This window comes from Accipiter gentilis, chromosome Z, assembly GCF_929443795.1.
Source record: "Accipiter gentilis chromosome Z, bAccGen1.1, whole genome shotgun sequence".
Classification (NCBI taxonomy): domain Eukaryota; kingdom Metazoa; phylum Chordata; class Aves; order Accipitriformes; family Accipitridae; genus Astur; species Astur gentilis.
The window spans coordinates 44183721-44200576 of record NC_064919.1 but is presented as its reverse complement, the minus strand read 5'-3'; the positions used below and the strand labels follow the sequence as shown (position 1 = coordinate 44200576).

At 44.4% G+C, this 16856-nt stretch overlaps 1 protein-coding gene across 6 annotated transcripts in view; it reads left to right on the top strand.

The window, feature by feature from the left end:
- The first annotated feature begins 644 nt into the window (after positions 1 to 644).
- NTRK2 (neurotrophic receptor tyrosine kinase 2) overlaps positions 645 to 16856 on the top strand; it is a 213529-nt gene continuing 197317 nt past the window's right edge. For 5 of the 6 annotated variants that reach the window (XM_049795659.1, XM_049795663.1, XM_049795660.1 and 2 more), the window contains exon 1: positions 1144 to 1428. In XM_049795659.1, the coding sequence (XP_049651616.1) occupies positions 1220 to 1428 (209 nt within the window). In that variant the 5' untranslated portion in view covers positions 1144 to 1219. Of the gene's footprint in view, positions 1429 to 16856 lie in introns of all 6 variants that reach the window. The other variant, XM_049795658.1, reaches the window with a different exon arrangement.

The following is a 16856-nucleotide window of genomic DNA, read 5'->3' as shown; positions in this document are numbered from 1 at the left end:
CCCGGCGGTGGGAGCGCGGCGGGGAACGCAAGGCGTCCCCGGCCGCGGAGCCGTTAAGGGAAGGACGAGGCGTTTTGGGGAAGGAACACGGCGGTCTGGGGCCGCTCATCCGTCGCCTTCCAGGGCTCTTAGAGCATCCCCGTTAACTACCCGATGGCGAGATCCCGCGCCGCCGGGAATGCCCGGCGCCCCTCGGCAAGGGGTCCCCGTCCGCCCGGCGGGGCGGCGGGCCGGCACCGGCGGCGGGGCCCTCCCCGTCCCGCGGGGTGCGCCCGCGTGTGCGCCTGTGGCGTCCGTGTATGTGTGTGCCTGTGCGTGCATGTGTGCGTATGCGTCTGAAGGCTCAGGCGCCTACTGCCTGCTGGTATCTCCGCTTCGGCACCTTCCCTTCCCTTCCCTTCCCTTCCCTTCCCTTCCCTTCCCTTCCCTTCCCTTCCCCTCCCCCCTCCCTTGCTGGCGCTATTTTTTTTTTATCCCCCCCCCCTCCCCCCTCCCCCCCCGGTGTGTGTGTGGATTTCAGGCTCATTTTGTGGAGTTTCTGCCCCTCTTTGCGTCAGCCCCACGTCACTTTGCCGGCAGCTCCCCGGCTTGGGCTGGAGCAGGAGCCGGGGCTGCTTTATTATCAGCTGGAGGGAGGAGGAGACGGTGCGTAAAGCGGCGAGCACGGCGCCCAGAGCCCCGCCGCCGCTGCCGCGGGCTGCGCCTCCCTCCGTCCCCGCCTGCCCGCCCTCCCTCTCTCCCTCCCTCCGGCGGGCAGCGGCCGCCCGAGCCCCCGCAGGTAGGAGCGCAGCCTCCGCCACCTGCCCCCGCCGCTCCGCGCGTTTTGCAGCATCATCGGGAGCCGCCGCGGGGGCAGGCGGCGCCGCTGTCCGCCCGCCCGCCCGCCCGCGGGGCCGGGGGCAGGTGCCGCGCCGCGCCGCGCCGCTCCGGCGGTCCCGCTCGCCCCTCTCCTCCTCCGCCGCCGCCGCCGCAGCGCCCGGCCCCGGCTCCCGCCGCCCCGCGGAGCCCCCGGGGCGGGCAGCGCGGCGGGGCGGCTGCGGCTGAGGCTGCGGCGCGCCCATGTGAGCCCCGGCCGCGGGGTGCCCGCCCGCGGCGCGGAAGGCTGCGCACCCTCCGGGCGTGCGCCCCGGCAGCGGCGGCGGCGGCGGCAGCGGCGGCGGCAGCGGCAGCGGCAGCAGGAGGAGGCCGTCGGGGCAGCGCTGGAGTGAGGGCGGGCGGCATGGTGTCCTGGCGGCGGAGGCCGGGGCCCGGCCTGGCGCGGCTGTGGGGCTTGTGCTGCCTGGTGCTGGGCTGCTGGCGGGGCGCGCTGGGCTGCCCCGCGTCCTGCCGCTGCAGCTCCTGGCGGATCTGGTGCGCGGAGCCGGCGCCGGGCATCGCCTCCTTCCCCGTGCCGCAGCGGAGCGCCGAGGGCGACAATGTCACCGAGATGTGAGTACGGCCCGGGCCCGGCCCGGCCCCGGCCCCGGCCCGGGCGCGGGGGGGCGGCGGGACGGAGCGGCCGAGGGACGCCGCGGGAGGGGGCAGCGGGCGGCGGGGAACTTACCCGCGCCCAAGGGCACTTTGCTCCCGCGGGCGGAGGCGGCGGCTGGACCGAAAAGCCCGCTGTGATTTAATTCGGACGCGACTCCCCAGACATACCGCTGCGAGACCGTTCGGATGGTGAATCCTAATTGCCCGCGATGCGGTGCCCGGGGAGCGGGGCGGGCGGAGCGGCGGGAAGTCGGCGCGGGGGTCGCCGCCGGCCGCGGCGGGACCGCGGGGCAGCCGGCGAGCGGGACGGTGCGCTGGGCTGCCGGCCCCGGCCCCGGCCCCGGCCCCGGCCCCGGCCCCGGGGCGAGCACCGCCCGGACCTCACCCCTGCGGCGGCAGCGGGTCTGGAAGGACGGCGCGGGGGTGGTGGGGACTATTCTATTTATTCTTTTACTTTCGCTCCCTCAGTTTATTTCTGCGAACCGAGATTTTTGGTGGGTGGCTTCTCCCCCTCCCCCAGATCTCTCCTGTACTCTTTTTATATTAAAACAAAGCAAACCCTCCCCCCCCCCCAAAAAAAAACAACAAAAAAAGAGAAGGGGATGCGGCAGATTCTGGTGGAAGGAACAGCAAACTATCTTCCTGGCCCTGGCCATAGGCATGCGAGCCTGCTTTGCCCTTCTCAGTAAGGTGGCCGGGAGGAGAAAATACTAAGTCTGCAGAGGAATGAGCATTGTGCTGTCTCTCAGTGCTAGAGGATTAGGAAACCATCGTTAATAGTGAGAAAGGTGCAAAAAGTTGTGTGTGTCCCCCCCCCCCCCCCCCCGTCTTACTTATGTGTTGCTTCCATCCTCGTTTGCCTGCAAAACGATACTGGGTGAGAGAGTTCTGTAGCTTTTCGTGTTCAATCCTGCATCGTTTCACAGCTCTGTACTCTGTGGTGTCCACATACGTTGCCTGACAAAAGCTGCAAAGGCTTTTGCTGAGCAAAAAAATTTTGGATAATGGACTTGTAGATGATAGATCTGAGGAGAAAAACCTTCTCAGGCTCTTTTGTCCATCTCCGTATTTCCCAGTCCCTGTTGTTTCTGGATTGTTTTCCATGGCATTTAATGTAAAAGATACCAGAATATTTTCCTCAAAATCTGTACAGATTTCTCACTATTTGCACTCTCCATCCTTCTTCTCTTTTTTGGTTTCCTTCAGAAGCAATGTAAAACCACCATGAAATACTGTGTGATTTTAGATTAAATTTTAGCCTTTGGGCTATCTTCCTGCAGTTTGCTGAAGTCAATTTGCTGCATTTCCCTGCATGTGTTTGGGGAAGAAGCTGGAGGCAGTCGTCTCTACTACTCATATGTGGCCTACCTTTGGTAGATTTTTAGGACCTATGGTAAAGAAAGAGTCTTTCTGAGTTGTTACAGCGGTTATTGTTTCAGATGTTTGCTTAATATTCTGTGGATTGCTTCATTAAAAAAAATTTGCTTTGAGTTGTGCATCTCTGCTCATTTTCATAGGCTTTGCTAGCCTTATTACCCGGTACTTTCAATTTGGAGAAAACGGAGCAATATCCCCCTAGAATTTAAACTGTTTAAAAGGCCAGAGGAGAAAACACATATATAAGTATGTATTCCAGCCATGATCAACTTAAAACGTATCTAGTAATTTTGTATTGATGCTTTTGGTTTTCATTTCCCTGTGGTTTTTGAGCATCACTGTCTTTACAGTTCTTTTCAGTTTTTACTGTATCATTCTGTGACATTGCACGTTGTGTTTGGTGATCTAAAAATAATTTTGAGTCATGGATTTCTCAGGAGATGCTGTTGCACGTATTTAAGATGGTCTTTTCATGTGTACTTTTAACATAAAACACAGAGGCCCTTTAATTAGTTTATAGGCATAAATTAAAAATTGGACTGCAGTAGCTGTCACCTTATTTCATCGTGGGAGCTCAGTAAACAGTAACTATGTAGGGAAGCGGTTCTAATATGGTAGGTACAGATTGTGGAAACATTTTTTAACACCGCACATCTTGCTGTATTCTAGCTAAGAAACGGGTTTAAGAGGCTGGAGCATTGAGTTTTACTTGGGAAGCTTCAGGCCTGATTTTTCTTCTATGTGCTCTATAGATACAGGAGCACAGTTCCATTGCTCTCTGGTGGAATTACACTTGGTGTAAATAAGAGTGAGAAGAGCATAAGACAATTAATTTCTAGTAATTTATTCCCATGTATTTCCTGAGTGTCTGTTGAAACCAATCCTTCATTTGCTGCTTAAGTCCCGCTTTTGACGGGAGTGGGTCCCGCAGTCCTAGGCAAAGCACTCACAGGCGCCCGGGGAGCGTGGACTGGGTCAAGATCCTCACCTGGGCCCCATGCACTGGGAGTGGTGGGATAACTGCATGGTTAGGGTGACCATGTGATGAAACCCATGGTGGTGCCAGGGGTTGGCTGTGGGCCAGGTGGATGGCAGCGAGCAGGCAGGATGCGAGTGGGCAACGAGGGCTTCCCCTTGGCTCCGAGAGGTGGGAGGGAAAGCTGGGGTGGTGCTGGAAGGAATAAGAGAGCTGCAGTCCCACATGTCGGGCAGCCTCCATCACTTGATACCCAGGTACTTTAGCTCTCTTTTGGCCCGTAGGTAAATTGCAGTTTAGAGCTTAATAAACACTCTGCACCTGGTCCAGCTATTTCATGCTTCCTGGTGGGATCCCCCATCCAAATCTACTGAGCAGTAGAAAGACACCCAGAGCACTTCTGCATCAGCCCTCTGAGGGGCAGCTGCTGAGACTTGGTGTGGGAGGGCGTAAGCGTATTTATGCCTGGTGCTTTTCTTAGTTGTCTTCCTCACTCTTTCTCTTCCTAGTTGTTTTTGCATAGTTTTCTATTAGGGTGAATAAAAGATAGATTTTGAAAAGTCTCTAACAAGATTTTAGATTTGTCCAGTTGGCTAGGGTGCTGATGTGGGCTGCTCTTTACACGGAAAGCATGTGCCAGGGCTAAAATCGCTTATCATAGCAGAGCTTAATCATAGTAATTGTTTGGTAGTTTTGATATTATTAGAGATAAATTGTGCTCCAGAGTGAGATCCTGCATTAAAATCATGATATCAGTCATTGAAACTCACATTAAGAGCCAAGGACCAAGAGTGGTGAGAGCAAAATGAGTGTCTAAGTGTTGTTAAATACATGCATTGTAGGCACAATAGCAAATAAGTGGTGTGATCACTCAAGCAAAAATATTAATAGGATAGTAAATGAGTCATTTTTAAAGTGTTCAGGAGGTTTTGTAAAAGGACCGGTCTAATAGTTTCTCATTAACCGAAATGTATTGTTAGTATATCTCAGTGTATATGACTCTTCAAAGACTTTGATTTCAAAGTGTCTTCTTGCAGTGCAAGTATATTCCTGGCCTAGTTTCACAGTAATGGTATCAAGTCATTAATATGTTGACTTGTGATTATTCAGGTGAATGAGGTTTGAAATTAATTAGTGTATTTCAGGAAGAACTGCTTGCCAACAAAATAGTAGGTGATTTTTAAGCTCTTGCCTATTAAAGGAGAGGTGATTGTGTATTGCTTACATTTCAAAACCACAAAATAAATTTCTAATGCAGTTATATAAAGCACTCTAGAATTGTTAATAAATAAGACAGGATAAGTAATTTATAGAGTAAATTATTTAACAAGTCATGTGAGCTTCTGCTAAAAAAAAAAAAGGGATGTTTAAATTCATATGAAGCTCAGAGCTGTTGGTATTTTGGGTCTCTTTCATTTTAGATTTCTAGGCTTTTGTAGATTTAATATAATATAAAACTGTCTACAAGGCTCCTCGACCCCTAGCCCCTTCCTCCTCAAAACAACTTTCAGCTGTGCAGCATTGCATGGCTTGGCTGGATTGAAAAGTTATTTCTGGTGACTTGGAATTTTATAATAAAACACGAGGCATCAGGCTACAAATTATTAAAGGGGTTTTGGACACTGGTGATATAATAGCTGCTTTTAGGAATTTATCCTTTTTTTTTTATTTATTTTAAAATCTTCCTTGAAAGATCTGGGTAACTGGTTAAGGTGAGGTGAAAGTAAGCGTTACGAAAATCAGTGTTGTGATTTCTAGGCTCTAAAAATACTCCAAATATCAAAAAGCATTGGGTTTTGTATATACTGGCATACTTTTTTTGCTCCCAGGAAACCTTTTGGACGGCTTGTTTTAGTCCTTGTCCTTCTGTTTGATGAGGACCGATGGGGCTCCTCGGGGTCTCCACTGGGACTATCTCCGGCCGGCTGAGATGAAACAGCTAATGCTGGAGGAGGGCAGCATCCTTCAGGAGGCACTCAGCGTTGGTTGGGCTGGCAGAACACTGCCTCTCCCTCTATGTCTTTGGTCACTCAAGAGTTTTGAGAGAGGTTTGGAATTTATGTACTAAAATGAAAGCTATTTGTATGAATTCAAGGATTTGGTCTTGAATATGTTATTTTCAAGAAACTTCCACTTTTTTCCATACTAATGAGAAAACAGAGGGCCTGGCAGTCCAGCCTGCGATATCTTTAGGATGGCATTTTCCAGATTTCTCAAGTTCTATTTTTTCTTTATTATTTTTATGCTGACAGTGTAAGGGAGAAAGTAGCTTAGCAAGATTCTAAATCCCAAATGATTGTAAAGCAAAAACTTTTACATAACTAAACAAGGGTCTTATTTCTCCATTTTGGATTTCATTTTAAAGTGAGAGTGACCCCCCCTCAACACTCCCGTTTTTTTGGATTGCAGTTCTCTCCCGCATTTGTCATCTGTCACTGCATGGAAGTCTAACAATATGTCAGTGAAGTGGACATAGAAATATCCTTGCCCAAGGTGGATAAGTGTAGCAGGTAATGAGGAGTAATAAAAGATGAAAAATTGAACAGAGGATTCTAAAACTGTCTCAATGCTGTACTGATGTTAAATGTATATTTAGCTTGTTATATCTGAAAAACCTCTCTTTGAAAACTGCCCTTTAAAAAGTGGAGCGCTGATTGTATAAATAAATTGATTTAATGCATTTCAAATGGAGAAATAAGTTTGTAGAGGTTTGAAAGCCTGTACTGCCTGGGATGTGAATGTGCTCTGTTATCGGACGCTGTTTGTGTTTGCTAAGATCTCTTCATCCAGATGTATGTTGACACATAGCTGCTATTAACATTAAATACAATCAGGATACACAGTAATTCCTGTTCAATTGTGAGTGTATATTTTCAGAAACTGCAAAAAGCAAACCAAACAACTTGCCCTCCTGAAATACACATATGGACATCCTGTTTCCTACATACCTACTATTAACCATAACATTGCACAGTCATAATGGACTTACGGGAAAGGAGCCATGCCATGTCTGTGAATATGCATTTTTTTTTATTTTCCTGGAAGAAAATGACCTGCATTGAGTGTTGATCATTGACAGAAGTTATAGCTGAAACTCAGATATATTTAACACTAATTCAGCGATTCCTGTTTCTGGCTTGTGTTACCATCAGTAGGATACATTCTTGAAGATCAGATTTCAGGTCAATATTCTTTCCTTCTTACGCAAGGCCTGAAGAAATGAGATTTTTTTTCAGAAGTAAGAGAAAGTAGAACAAGGCAGGCCAAAGGCCCAAAGCATTTTCAGAGGCACTTTAGGAGACCGTAATCTCTGAATGGCACGACTTGAACCAGCCTTTTGCTAAGCCTGCTGGTCCTGATCCAGCAAGGTACTTAGAAGCCTTTTACTTCAGCAGAAAGCTGAGGCTGAGATTCTGGCCTTGTTAAAGTCGGTGACAAAACTGGATGGAATTAGCGTTTCACCAGGGTTGAGTACTTTGGAGGACATATGCGAAGGATGAAAAGAACTTTGATTCAAGTGTCTTTCTGCCTAAGTTTGGAAGAGAAGGGGCCTGTGGCTCCATTATTTGATGTGTTTTTGACTTGCGGCTTTTCTTGCATCTCAAGCGTTTTCCTACTGTGTGAGGACTAAGTATGTTGAGGCAAGAGGAAGCTGAGATTGAGTATTTTAGAAGGGTCTTTTACAAAGTTTTAGATAATTCTGTATTGAAATGAACCTGTAGCAGCTCCAGTCACTACAGAAGCTTGTGCTGGATCCATAGAGGATATATGGTTCACTGTATACCGTTATCTGATGTATACATAGGGGCAGTACATTAATCAAAGTTAGTCCATTGCTGAAACAGAAAGAGCAGGGAAATGGCAACACTTCTGAGCTCCTTATGGAAGAGTCTGTCGATAGAACTGCAGTTGGGGCTGGGCAAGTTACCCATTTTTCCTCTTGGTTTGACAGTTAACCCAAAAGAAATCTTCCAGTTTTAGAATTAAATGAAATTATTTTTACCTTTTTTATTTCCTAACCATACATGTAAAAATAATTAAGGCCGTATTCAGCAGATATCTTGCAAAGCATGGATGTCCCGCATTGCACAATCAGATGCCGTATTCCATATGAATAGGGTATAAGATGTGACTTTTCCCATTCTTTTGCAACAACTGTCTGATTTTCTGAATGCCAGACGGCCCAGCGAGCATATGCAGATAAATCAAGTGCACATACTGGGCATGTCAGGCTTACTGGGCATGGACTGGGACAACATTTCACAGCATGTGCTGCGGGTGTCATGCGCTGGACTTGCTAAGCATGTCTGGGACTGTCCCAGGCCTCAGCATTAAAATCTGGCAACTCCCCATGAACTGTGTAGTGAAGGCACTTAACTCAGCTGGCTGCTCTCCTGCCACCAATGGGGAGCTTGCTTCTTCCAGGAAGTGATTCAGGAGGCTAAATTAGGTTCCTACTGCAAATCAGCCCATAGAGGCGTCCCCTTCTCTCTCCACTGAGTATAAGAAAACTTTGGGGACTTTCTTCACTGGGCTGAGTGGAAAAAGCAAGACCTTCCTTTTAGCGAGTGGGGTCACACCGTGGAGTAAGATGTTTTTGTGGTCCCAGGTGAACCATTTTGGCAGCCATGTGGGGAGCTGCTCTGCTTGAAGCAGAGCATGGGTCTGAACCAAGGTCTTGCACGTCAGCATCTTAACTACTGTCCTGTATGGTGTACAGATGTGGGCTTGCCTCGGTTCTTCCTGTCTGAGTCGCCTTACTTGGCATGGAGTATTTAAATGTGCTTTTGGGTCAGAGAGCAGGAGGCTGTTTTGCTAAGCGACTGTGATGCTTATTTGTGTAGGGAGATAGCCGAGTCCTGCTTCTGCTCCACTAAGTGTTCAATTACAGCAAAAATTAGAACAGCATAAACAGGTAAGGTTGAGACTGCCCTCTCTCAGGTTGCTTTATACTATGGTGTCTTCTGAGAGACTGGGATCACATTCCCTTATGGAGAGGAAGGAGTTGAACCTGGTACCCCTGGATGCTATGGGAACATTATTTCCAGCATTTCTTCCAAATCTGTGGTCTTCTACTTCACACATACATGTCTTTTTTTTTTTTTTTTTTTTTTTTTCTCCCTTAAACAGGTGAATCTATTTGGTGAATATGGGTCTAGTTTAGGAGGGTGAAATTGCCCCGCCCCAATAGTCTATTTCATATTCATCTCCTACTCCTCCCTCCAGTCTTGCCTCATCCTAGTTTTTAGAACAGGTTTTGGAACACATTATGCATACCGTGATCCCTACCTGGTAAACACATACGCTGTACTCTCCTGCTGGGAGCAGTTCTCTTGACTTCATGAGACTATGTAGGTGTATGTAAGGATATGCTGAAGTATTTTACAGTTTAGAGTGGTAGCAATATAAGTAACTTTCGAAGATTGGGTATTGCACACATTTATACATACACACAACATTTTAAACTTTTCATGTAAGATTCAGACAGACTTACAAATATTTGGAGTTGGCGCAAATACACGTGACATCAAGTCACCTAAATAGAAAAAGTATTAATGCTGGATACTACTTCTGCGCTAGACATCACTGCAGATCCCAGACCATGTTTGTGTGCAGTGACTCTCTTGTTGCCTGGAGCCTCTGTCATTTGGGGGACATAGACCCAGGTGGCACAGCTGCAGAAACAGATAGATTCCACTTGTCCTGGAGGTGGGCGTGGGTGGAAGAAAGACTGTCGATCTTCCCTGCCCTGAACGTTTTTCCTAACCCTCCATGTCATTCCTGTCTGCACAGACACAGGGCAGTTGTTCCTTCTGTTTGCTTGGTCTGGTTGTACGCATAGTTTTTGCCTGCTGTGGAGGACTTCTGCATATTCTTACAGCTTTTAATGAACAGTTTAACTTGAAGCAGTTTTGCTCTTCACAGTGGGTATCTGAAATGAAAGGTTTGGGAGGTGAGAGTCCTAACAGTTGGAGGTATCATCGAAATGTCTGCTCAATCTCGTATAATTGCAGGGGAACACTTCACCTTCACCCACACACACCCTGGGGCGGGGAGAATGCTGCAAAGGTATGTTAAGTCGGAGCAGTGCTGAAAGGTGTGTGCAGTGGTGTGGCGTGGTCATGAGAACCGTAAGGAGAAACAGGCTGGTGGATGAGAGAAATACTACTCTTATGCATATGCGGTGGCAGGGACAAAAGTTGTAAAGGTTAATGAAGAATGCTTTGAAAGTACTAGTGGGTAAGGAGAAGGCAGCTTTGCAGAAATAGTGAAAAAGTTTGAAGACTACTGTAGCAAAAGGTGTCACCTCGTGAAAGAGGTACATGCATGGTGAGACTTTAGTTTGAAGGGAAAATGGTAGAGAAGGTGATCTAAGACTTGAAATGATGTTAAAATGGAAAATAAATGCTTACAAAAGACTGTATTTTCCTAAAGTAGAACAATAAAGACATCTGTGGGTGGGATTTTAAGTAAAGTTGATCTCACTCTAGAAGAGGCAACACGTTTATGTCAGGCAGCAGAACAAACAGAAATACCAAGAGAAACCTGAAAGACAGACACAGGATGCTTGTCTGCATGTACCATTGCAAAAATCAAACAGGCTAAGTACAGGAATGTCGAAAGTTATGGAAACAGTGGCAGCAATGTGGCAGTCAGCATGAGTATTAGAAATACTCTAGATACTGACAAATGTGCAGATACTGTAATAAACACATCATCATGCTAATATATGCAGTGAAAGTAAGAAACTACTTATATTAAGTGAAGAATAGGATTCCTCAAGTAAAGAGAAAGTGCTTTTTTTAGGAATGCTAATGGAAGAAGCTATAAATTCAAAAGATTGGCCAATTAAAATGAGGAGAAATGGACTATATAGGATAGAGAACAGAATGGAAATAAATGTGATAAAAGAAAGTGAAATAGGGAACTGTGAAGAGCACATACATGTGGAAGAGTGAAAAGTGCCTCTGAAAGACTTTAGCAAAAAAACAATTTTAATGCTGTTGAAATGCTTCCTGAAAAATGCATTGGTTAAATATAAATGGTAAGATTAGTGTTGATGTACAGAAGGAGGCAGCCTGTTCTGGGCCTAGAATAGTGAGATAAACATTAAGAGAGTCAACATCATGGAAGGTGAAAAACACAACCCATAATCCTTTTGGAATGCTTTGGTACCATAATGTGAAGATGTATTTATGTATGTCTTCCATTAAAAGACAAAATACGTCTTGGAGAAGACACAGATCGGTAGTCAGGGCTACACAAGATGTTTCACAGGTCTTGGGAAAGAGGCTAGGAAATCAATTGTGAACCATGGCAGCAGATGGTATCATTTGAAGAATGGAAAAAACATCTACCAGTTGGGTTCTTTATGTAATAACTGCAGAGAAAAAGTGTAGAGATTATGACCATATGTAGACTTTCAAGACTTAAATAAAAACAGAAGAAGGAAAATTTTTGCTGGCTTATGGAAAGGAGAATATTGTTTGAGATGTTAGGAGTCAAATCATTCAGCAAATTTAATGCGTTAACAGGATATAGATGGATTTTCCTGGATGGATGGCTTCAAGTTTCGCAGTTTCATTCCATCGTTTGGAAGTACTGCCTTCTGATCTGTATTTGGCAGGAGGTGTATTGCATGCAGTGAATGAGGCAGTGGACAGTGTAGCAGGTACAGACCTCTGTCTTGATGAACCAGTGAATACCAGAGCAGATTGAACAGAGTATCTGACATTCCAAGAGTCAGTAATTTTAGGCTGAATAAAGATGGGTATTAATGACAAACACTGGTAATAATTTATTTGGGGGGAAGACTGGCCTCGGAGGGAATTTCAGAGAGAATTTCTTATGTTGAATCAAAGAGTCAGGGAATACTGAGCATGTCAAAACCTGGAGATAGGAAGAAGACTTAAAATGTTGTGAAGCATACTGATTTATGTTAACAAGTGCCTATCTAACTCTGAAGGACGTGCAGCTCACTTAAGACATCCCTTCCACAAAGTCACTGCCTGGGCATGTGCACCTGGAAAGAAGAGAATTCAAAAGTTATCAGCCAAGATGCTTTAATGTTTTGATTCACTGAGGGACATTAAAAGATGCATATAAAGGATGGTTAGGAGCAGTCTTACTGTGCTGTTACGGAACTACTGTTTTGCAATTCTCATTTGCATCAAGGCCAGTGACAGCTACAGAGGTGGTGTATGCAACTGCTGAAAAAGAGAGTAACTAGGAAGTTACTAGTCTTTGAAGAGTCACCGCACTAGGTGGGTTCTGTAGGAGAAGGAAATGTCACATATATTTGTATTTATTAATTCCTTTGAGATGCTCTTTCTTCCTTGCAAGCCAGATAATAATAATAAAAAATGTTAGTCTTATGTCTGCTTTCTGTCGAGAACTAATGAAAAGCCACATTCACTACTGTCCTTTTGTACGTTATTTAATGTGTGATTTTTAGTGTATATATTATAAAGGGACTGTACAGGAGTTTAAGCCTCTTCCTAACAGTTTGCAGGGATGATTTCATATATGGTGGATGAAACATGTTTTGTAGATAAGTATAAGGTCAGTGATTAAGGACTATCTTTTTGAATAAATAGGTTATTGTCTGGCCAGCTGATACTTCTTTCTGACTACATCAAGGAGTATCAACATCTCCAAAGTATCTTTGCTAAGGAAAAGCTAGACTGTAGCTGTCAATTGTCCTCTGGAGAAATGTCAGAAATTGATGTCTTGGTGAAATATCAGATGTATGAACTTTATGGAGCTCAAGGGGGAGGACAGGTCTCTGAATGGAGAAAATAGTTAAATAAGCTTTGCATGCATTTTGGGGAAGATAATTCTGAAGGTGGAGCTCATCAAGGCATGAATCTTAAATCTGGAAAGCTGCATGAAATGTCTTGAGAGTTTGCTTTATTTGGTAGTCTGCTATTTGAAGAGAACAGAACAAACACCTTGAAGCCAAACCAGAAACGTAAGTAAGCCCAAGGGTGCATTACGCTTCATTTTCCCTGCCTCTAAATATAGTAACTGTTTCCTTAAACTCTGCATTGCAGACATATTCATTTATTTTTACTTTTGCCTTCATATTTGCATACTGTAAAGAGGGAACTAAGGTTGGCTGGCAAACTGTGGGCTTTCCATTTCCCATGGAGTTGAAGTCATAAGCAAGAGTATGGATCTGCTCCTGGAGTGCCAAAACAAGACTGGGATCTCCACTGAATTCCCACTTTCTCCTGCTTTAAGCTGGTGGGTTGGCACTAATTGTTCAGGGTGATGGCTTTGGAGAAGCAATTCCCAATGGCAACTGTGTACTATTACTTGGATACTATTACTTGGATAATCATAGTATATTGGCATGAAGCAGAATGTCTGACCCCACCCTCTCTTGGCAGTTGATGCAGCCACACATCTAGAACAGGTAACTGTGATCTGTGACCTTGGCCATGAGATGCTAAGTTCCAGATTGTCCTGAACAGTGTGTTAGCTGAATGTGGGATATGTGTAGTGAAGGGTTTGCTCAAAAAACAGGCATGCCTGTGGCTGTAAAGAAAGATCCTGGAGTTTATTATGTCAGCTCCAGAGCTGCTGTAGTGGCATGTGGAGAGCTACCTCCTGTAGTGTTCTGTGACTCATGGTTAAATACTCTAAATGGGAGGGAAAAAAACCCTAAAGGATGAACTTAAGGAGCCAGTGATAGTGGCAATCAGTTTTCCACTCTTTGTGAAATACAGAGTGATTCACAGTTTAAAAAAAAATGCCACCACAGCACTTCCTCAGAATTTGTCAGGAGACACCAGACAGCCAAGCAGTCGAGCACCAGTTTGTAAAATTGCTGAATGCCAGGTAAGTCCACAGTGGACTATCGTGACACACTGCCTCTTTGCTGAATTACAGCATGCTCATTTTGTAGTAGAAGTTCTGTTTCTAGAGGTTGGCCTCATGAAGTGTAGCACTGATGGTATCAGACAGAGACAGTAGAATAGAATAAAATGATAGGAGTAAGGCTGTATATCTGTAGAGAACTTGTCACTTGTAGGTGTCTAGATCATGTTCATTGCTTGCTGTTAAGAGTTACCTTCCTAGGGTGAGCTTGGTCCTATGTACAAAGGTTTCTTGGTTGAGCAGAGATTGTACCATTGGTCCCTATATCCGTCTAAACCTGGCATTCTTGATATGCAACATTGTGTAGCTCTATGTTTCATTTTCAAACTATGTGAGTTCATGCCCCTTGAGCATTATTTTAAATTCGGCTTAAATTTTCAGAGGGGCTGCAAATGAAACCCATTTGAATCTGCCAAGTTTCATCAAGTGTTGTGTCAAGCTTACAAATTCTGCATGAATTTGATGCATAACATAAATCAGCCCAGGTGTGTTGAAAATGTCCCTAAGTTTTAGCATACCTTTTGATGAACTTGGTCTAACATTTAAGTCTCTAAGAAAATACAGCAGCACTAGGGAACTTTGCAGTGTTTAATTGTTGATGTTACCATACAGCTCTCACAGTAGTATAGACCCTAGTTGTAGGGACATATGTGACCTGTCATTAAATGGTACTTCGTCTACTGACAGTTCAATGTCTGGAGTGTGCTGCCTTTTTCCCTAAAGATTTAGTGAAAAAATAACTCCGAGTATAAAGTTTTCCTGAAGTTCAGAAACACTTCACCAGGGAATGTTTATTAATTTTAAAAATTTTTTTCCCAGCTGTATGAACCAGAGCTAGACATATAATTGATTTATTTTTTGGAGTGTTAAGAAAATATGTTTCCCATAAAGGGAGTTTTCTGGCAACAGAAATAGTTCTGGAGCTGAATTACAGTGTTATTTGCTTGCATCTATGTTGTTAAGACTAGTGTGCACTAGTTTTCCGGCATGTCCTTATAGCTCCAGATGGTGTAGTATACCTTGAAATACATTAATCCAGAGGAAATAGAGTAAATCAAATAAGTTAGGAAGACATACTTCTGCTGACCAGTTTTTTTCAGGTTAAGGAAGAGATTTGAAATAGTGAAATACTTTTTTTGAGCTATTGAAGCACAAAATAATCTGGACTACTTTAAAGAGCAGAACCTGCTTCTCTTCATGCTCTTGCAGTTCAGAGGTTGCTTTACGGACATTATACAGACTGTATCCATAGTCTTTCACATGTGTAATAAACAGAAGTGAAGACCACCCTCTTAAAGGAGAACTTATTTGGAGGAGTTAACTCTTTTACGGTAGGATTTTAAAATATCATTTCCAGAATGTTGCAGAAGTGGTGAAGTACAAGTGTGTGATAGTACTCAATAGCTACTGAAGTGTGCTGAGGTGAATGTGTTATTGTAGGTTGCAATGTGCAGTCAGTAGGTGTGTGATTCTGAATGCCTTTATTAGAATTAATCAGTAGTTTACAAAGGGGAGATGAAATTAAAGGTCTGAAAACAATTGTTGTTTACTGATGACTCATTGAAGGGGAGGCAGAATGCTATAGTATCATCAAGCAAATAGTATTGTAGGCAGCTGAGCGTTTGGTTTAGAGGCAGCAGTTGGTGTTTGTGAGCTGATATTTGTGATCCGACTGGGTACTATCCAGCCAGGTTTTGGTGGCACTACGCTTTGCTGTGGTGTGCAGTGGGAGCTTCCAATCTCCTCACGTGACTTCAGCCAGCTGTGAGTCAGGATGTTTTTCTTCTGTGCTACAATAAATACGTTCAGTTAAAGAATAGGGTGGATATTCTTAAGGGCAGGCAGGCAAATTACATTTCTCAGCGTCACCCACTGCAAGTCAGAGCTTTTAGAGTATTAATGTTTGATGATAAGTAACATCAAGGTAGAGTATTTGTGAAGAAGTTAAAAATAGCCTGCAGTTAGGGAGAGGTTTTATTTCAAAACTCCCTCTAAATGAAACAGAAGAACAACTTCCCCTTGAAGTGTACAGCTACATCATCATTACTCCTTTCTTTCACACTGCTATGAAATAGCTGCAGAGGCTTAACTTAAAACAGACTTGTTAAGCAAGTAAGGAAGAGTAAGAGGACGTGACATGCTTCTGGTAAATTACATCTGTCCACTCTTCAACGGTTTTGAACTGCGTGAAATTTGCTTTACTGTCATGTTCTGTACTGAGAGGTTTTTTTTACAAATGTATTGCAGAGCCATTATTGCTTTGACTTAGTTGTACTTAGCCAGAAGTTCTTCTGGGTCCCTACTCAAAATATGGTTATGGAAAATCAGTGGTTTCTTTTGGTTCTTTCAGTTAGGAAATGGAATCATAAATCATTCACCATAAAGAAACTAGAACTAGCTCAGAGTAAAGTATGCCTCCCTTGCTTTTCTTTTAAGGGATGCAATAAGAGGTGGAAAGAAATGATAAGAAATTCATGCTGCTTCTTCTTCCCAAATATCATCCTTTTGGTTTGTTCCCTAATGGACCAACACTGATCTTTTTATATAGATTGTGCGCTTGTACTCAGATCTTTGTCTGATGTAAATTGTAGTAGCTTCATTGACTTCAGCAGAGCTGAGCTGTTTTACGACTGGCTGAGGCTTACCACAGGATGTAATACAGGGGTGTATTTATGTGCAACACTATAAGTTATGTCAAGTTCTGGAGCTTCTCATAGTAGGATGTTCTGGTTAAATGTTTTTATGATTAAAATTGCAATGTCAGATTTGGATGAGTGATGAGTGTATTTAAGTGATGGATCGGCATTCTGGCAGTGTTTGTCACAGAGATTTTTGATGGCTTAATCTTCAGCTAGTACAACTGGTCACTTTTAGTTTCTTTTATTCTACTCTTCTGAGTCTCTTCTCCCTCTGTTTGTCTGTCCAGTTTCTTCAATTTCTGCTCTTTTTTCTCCCTGTCTCTATCTGGTTTTGACAGGATTCTTGCTGGTTGAACACTGCAGGCAGGATGAAGAAGGTATCGTTGATACCTCTTACATGACTTTATTTTTGCATGATGAGGTCCAAGTGACAGAGAAGGTGATACTTAATTAAATCATGAGTTCTTCTCTAGGGCAGGGTCAGAGGAAGTACAATCATTCACTTGCAGGAC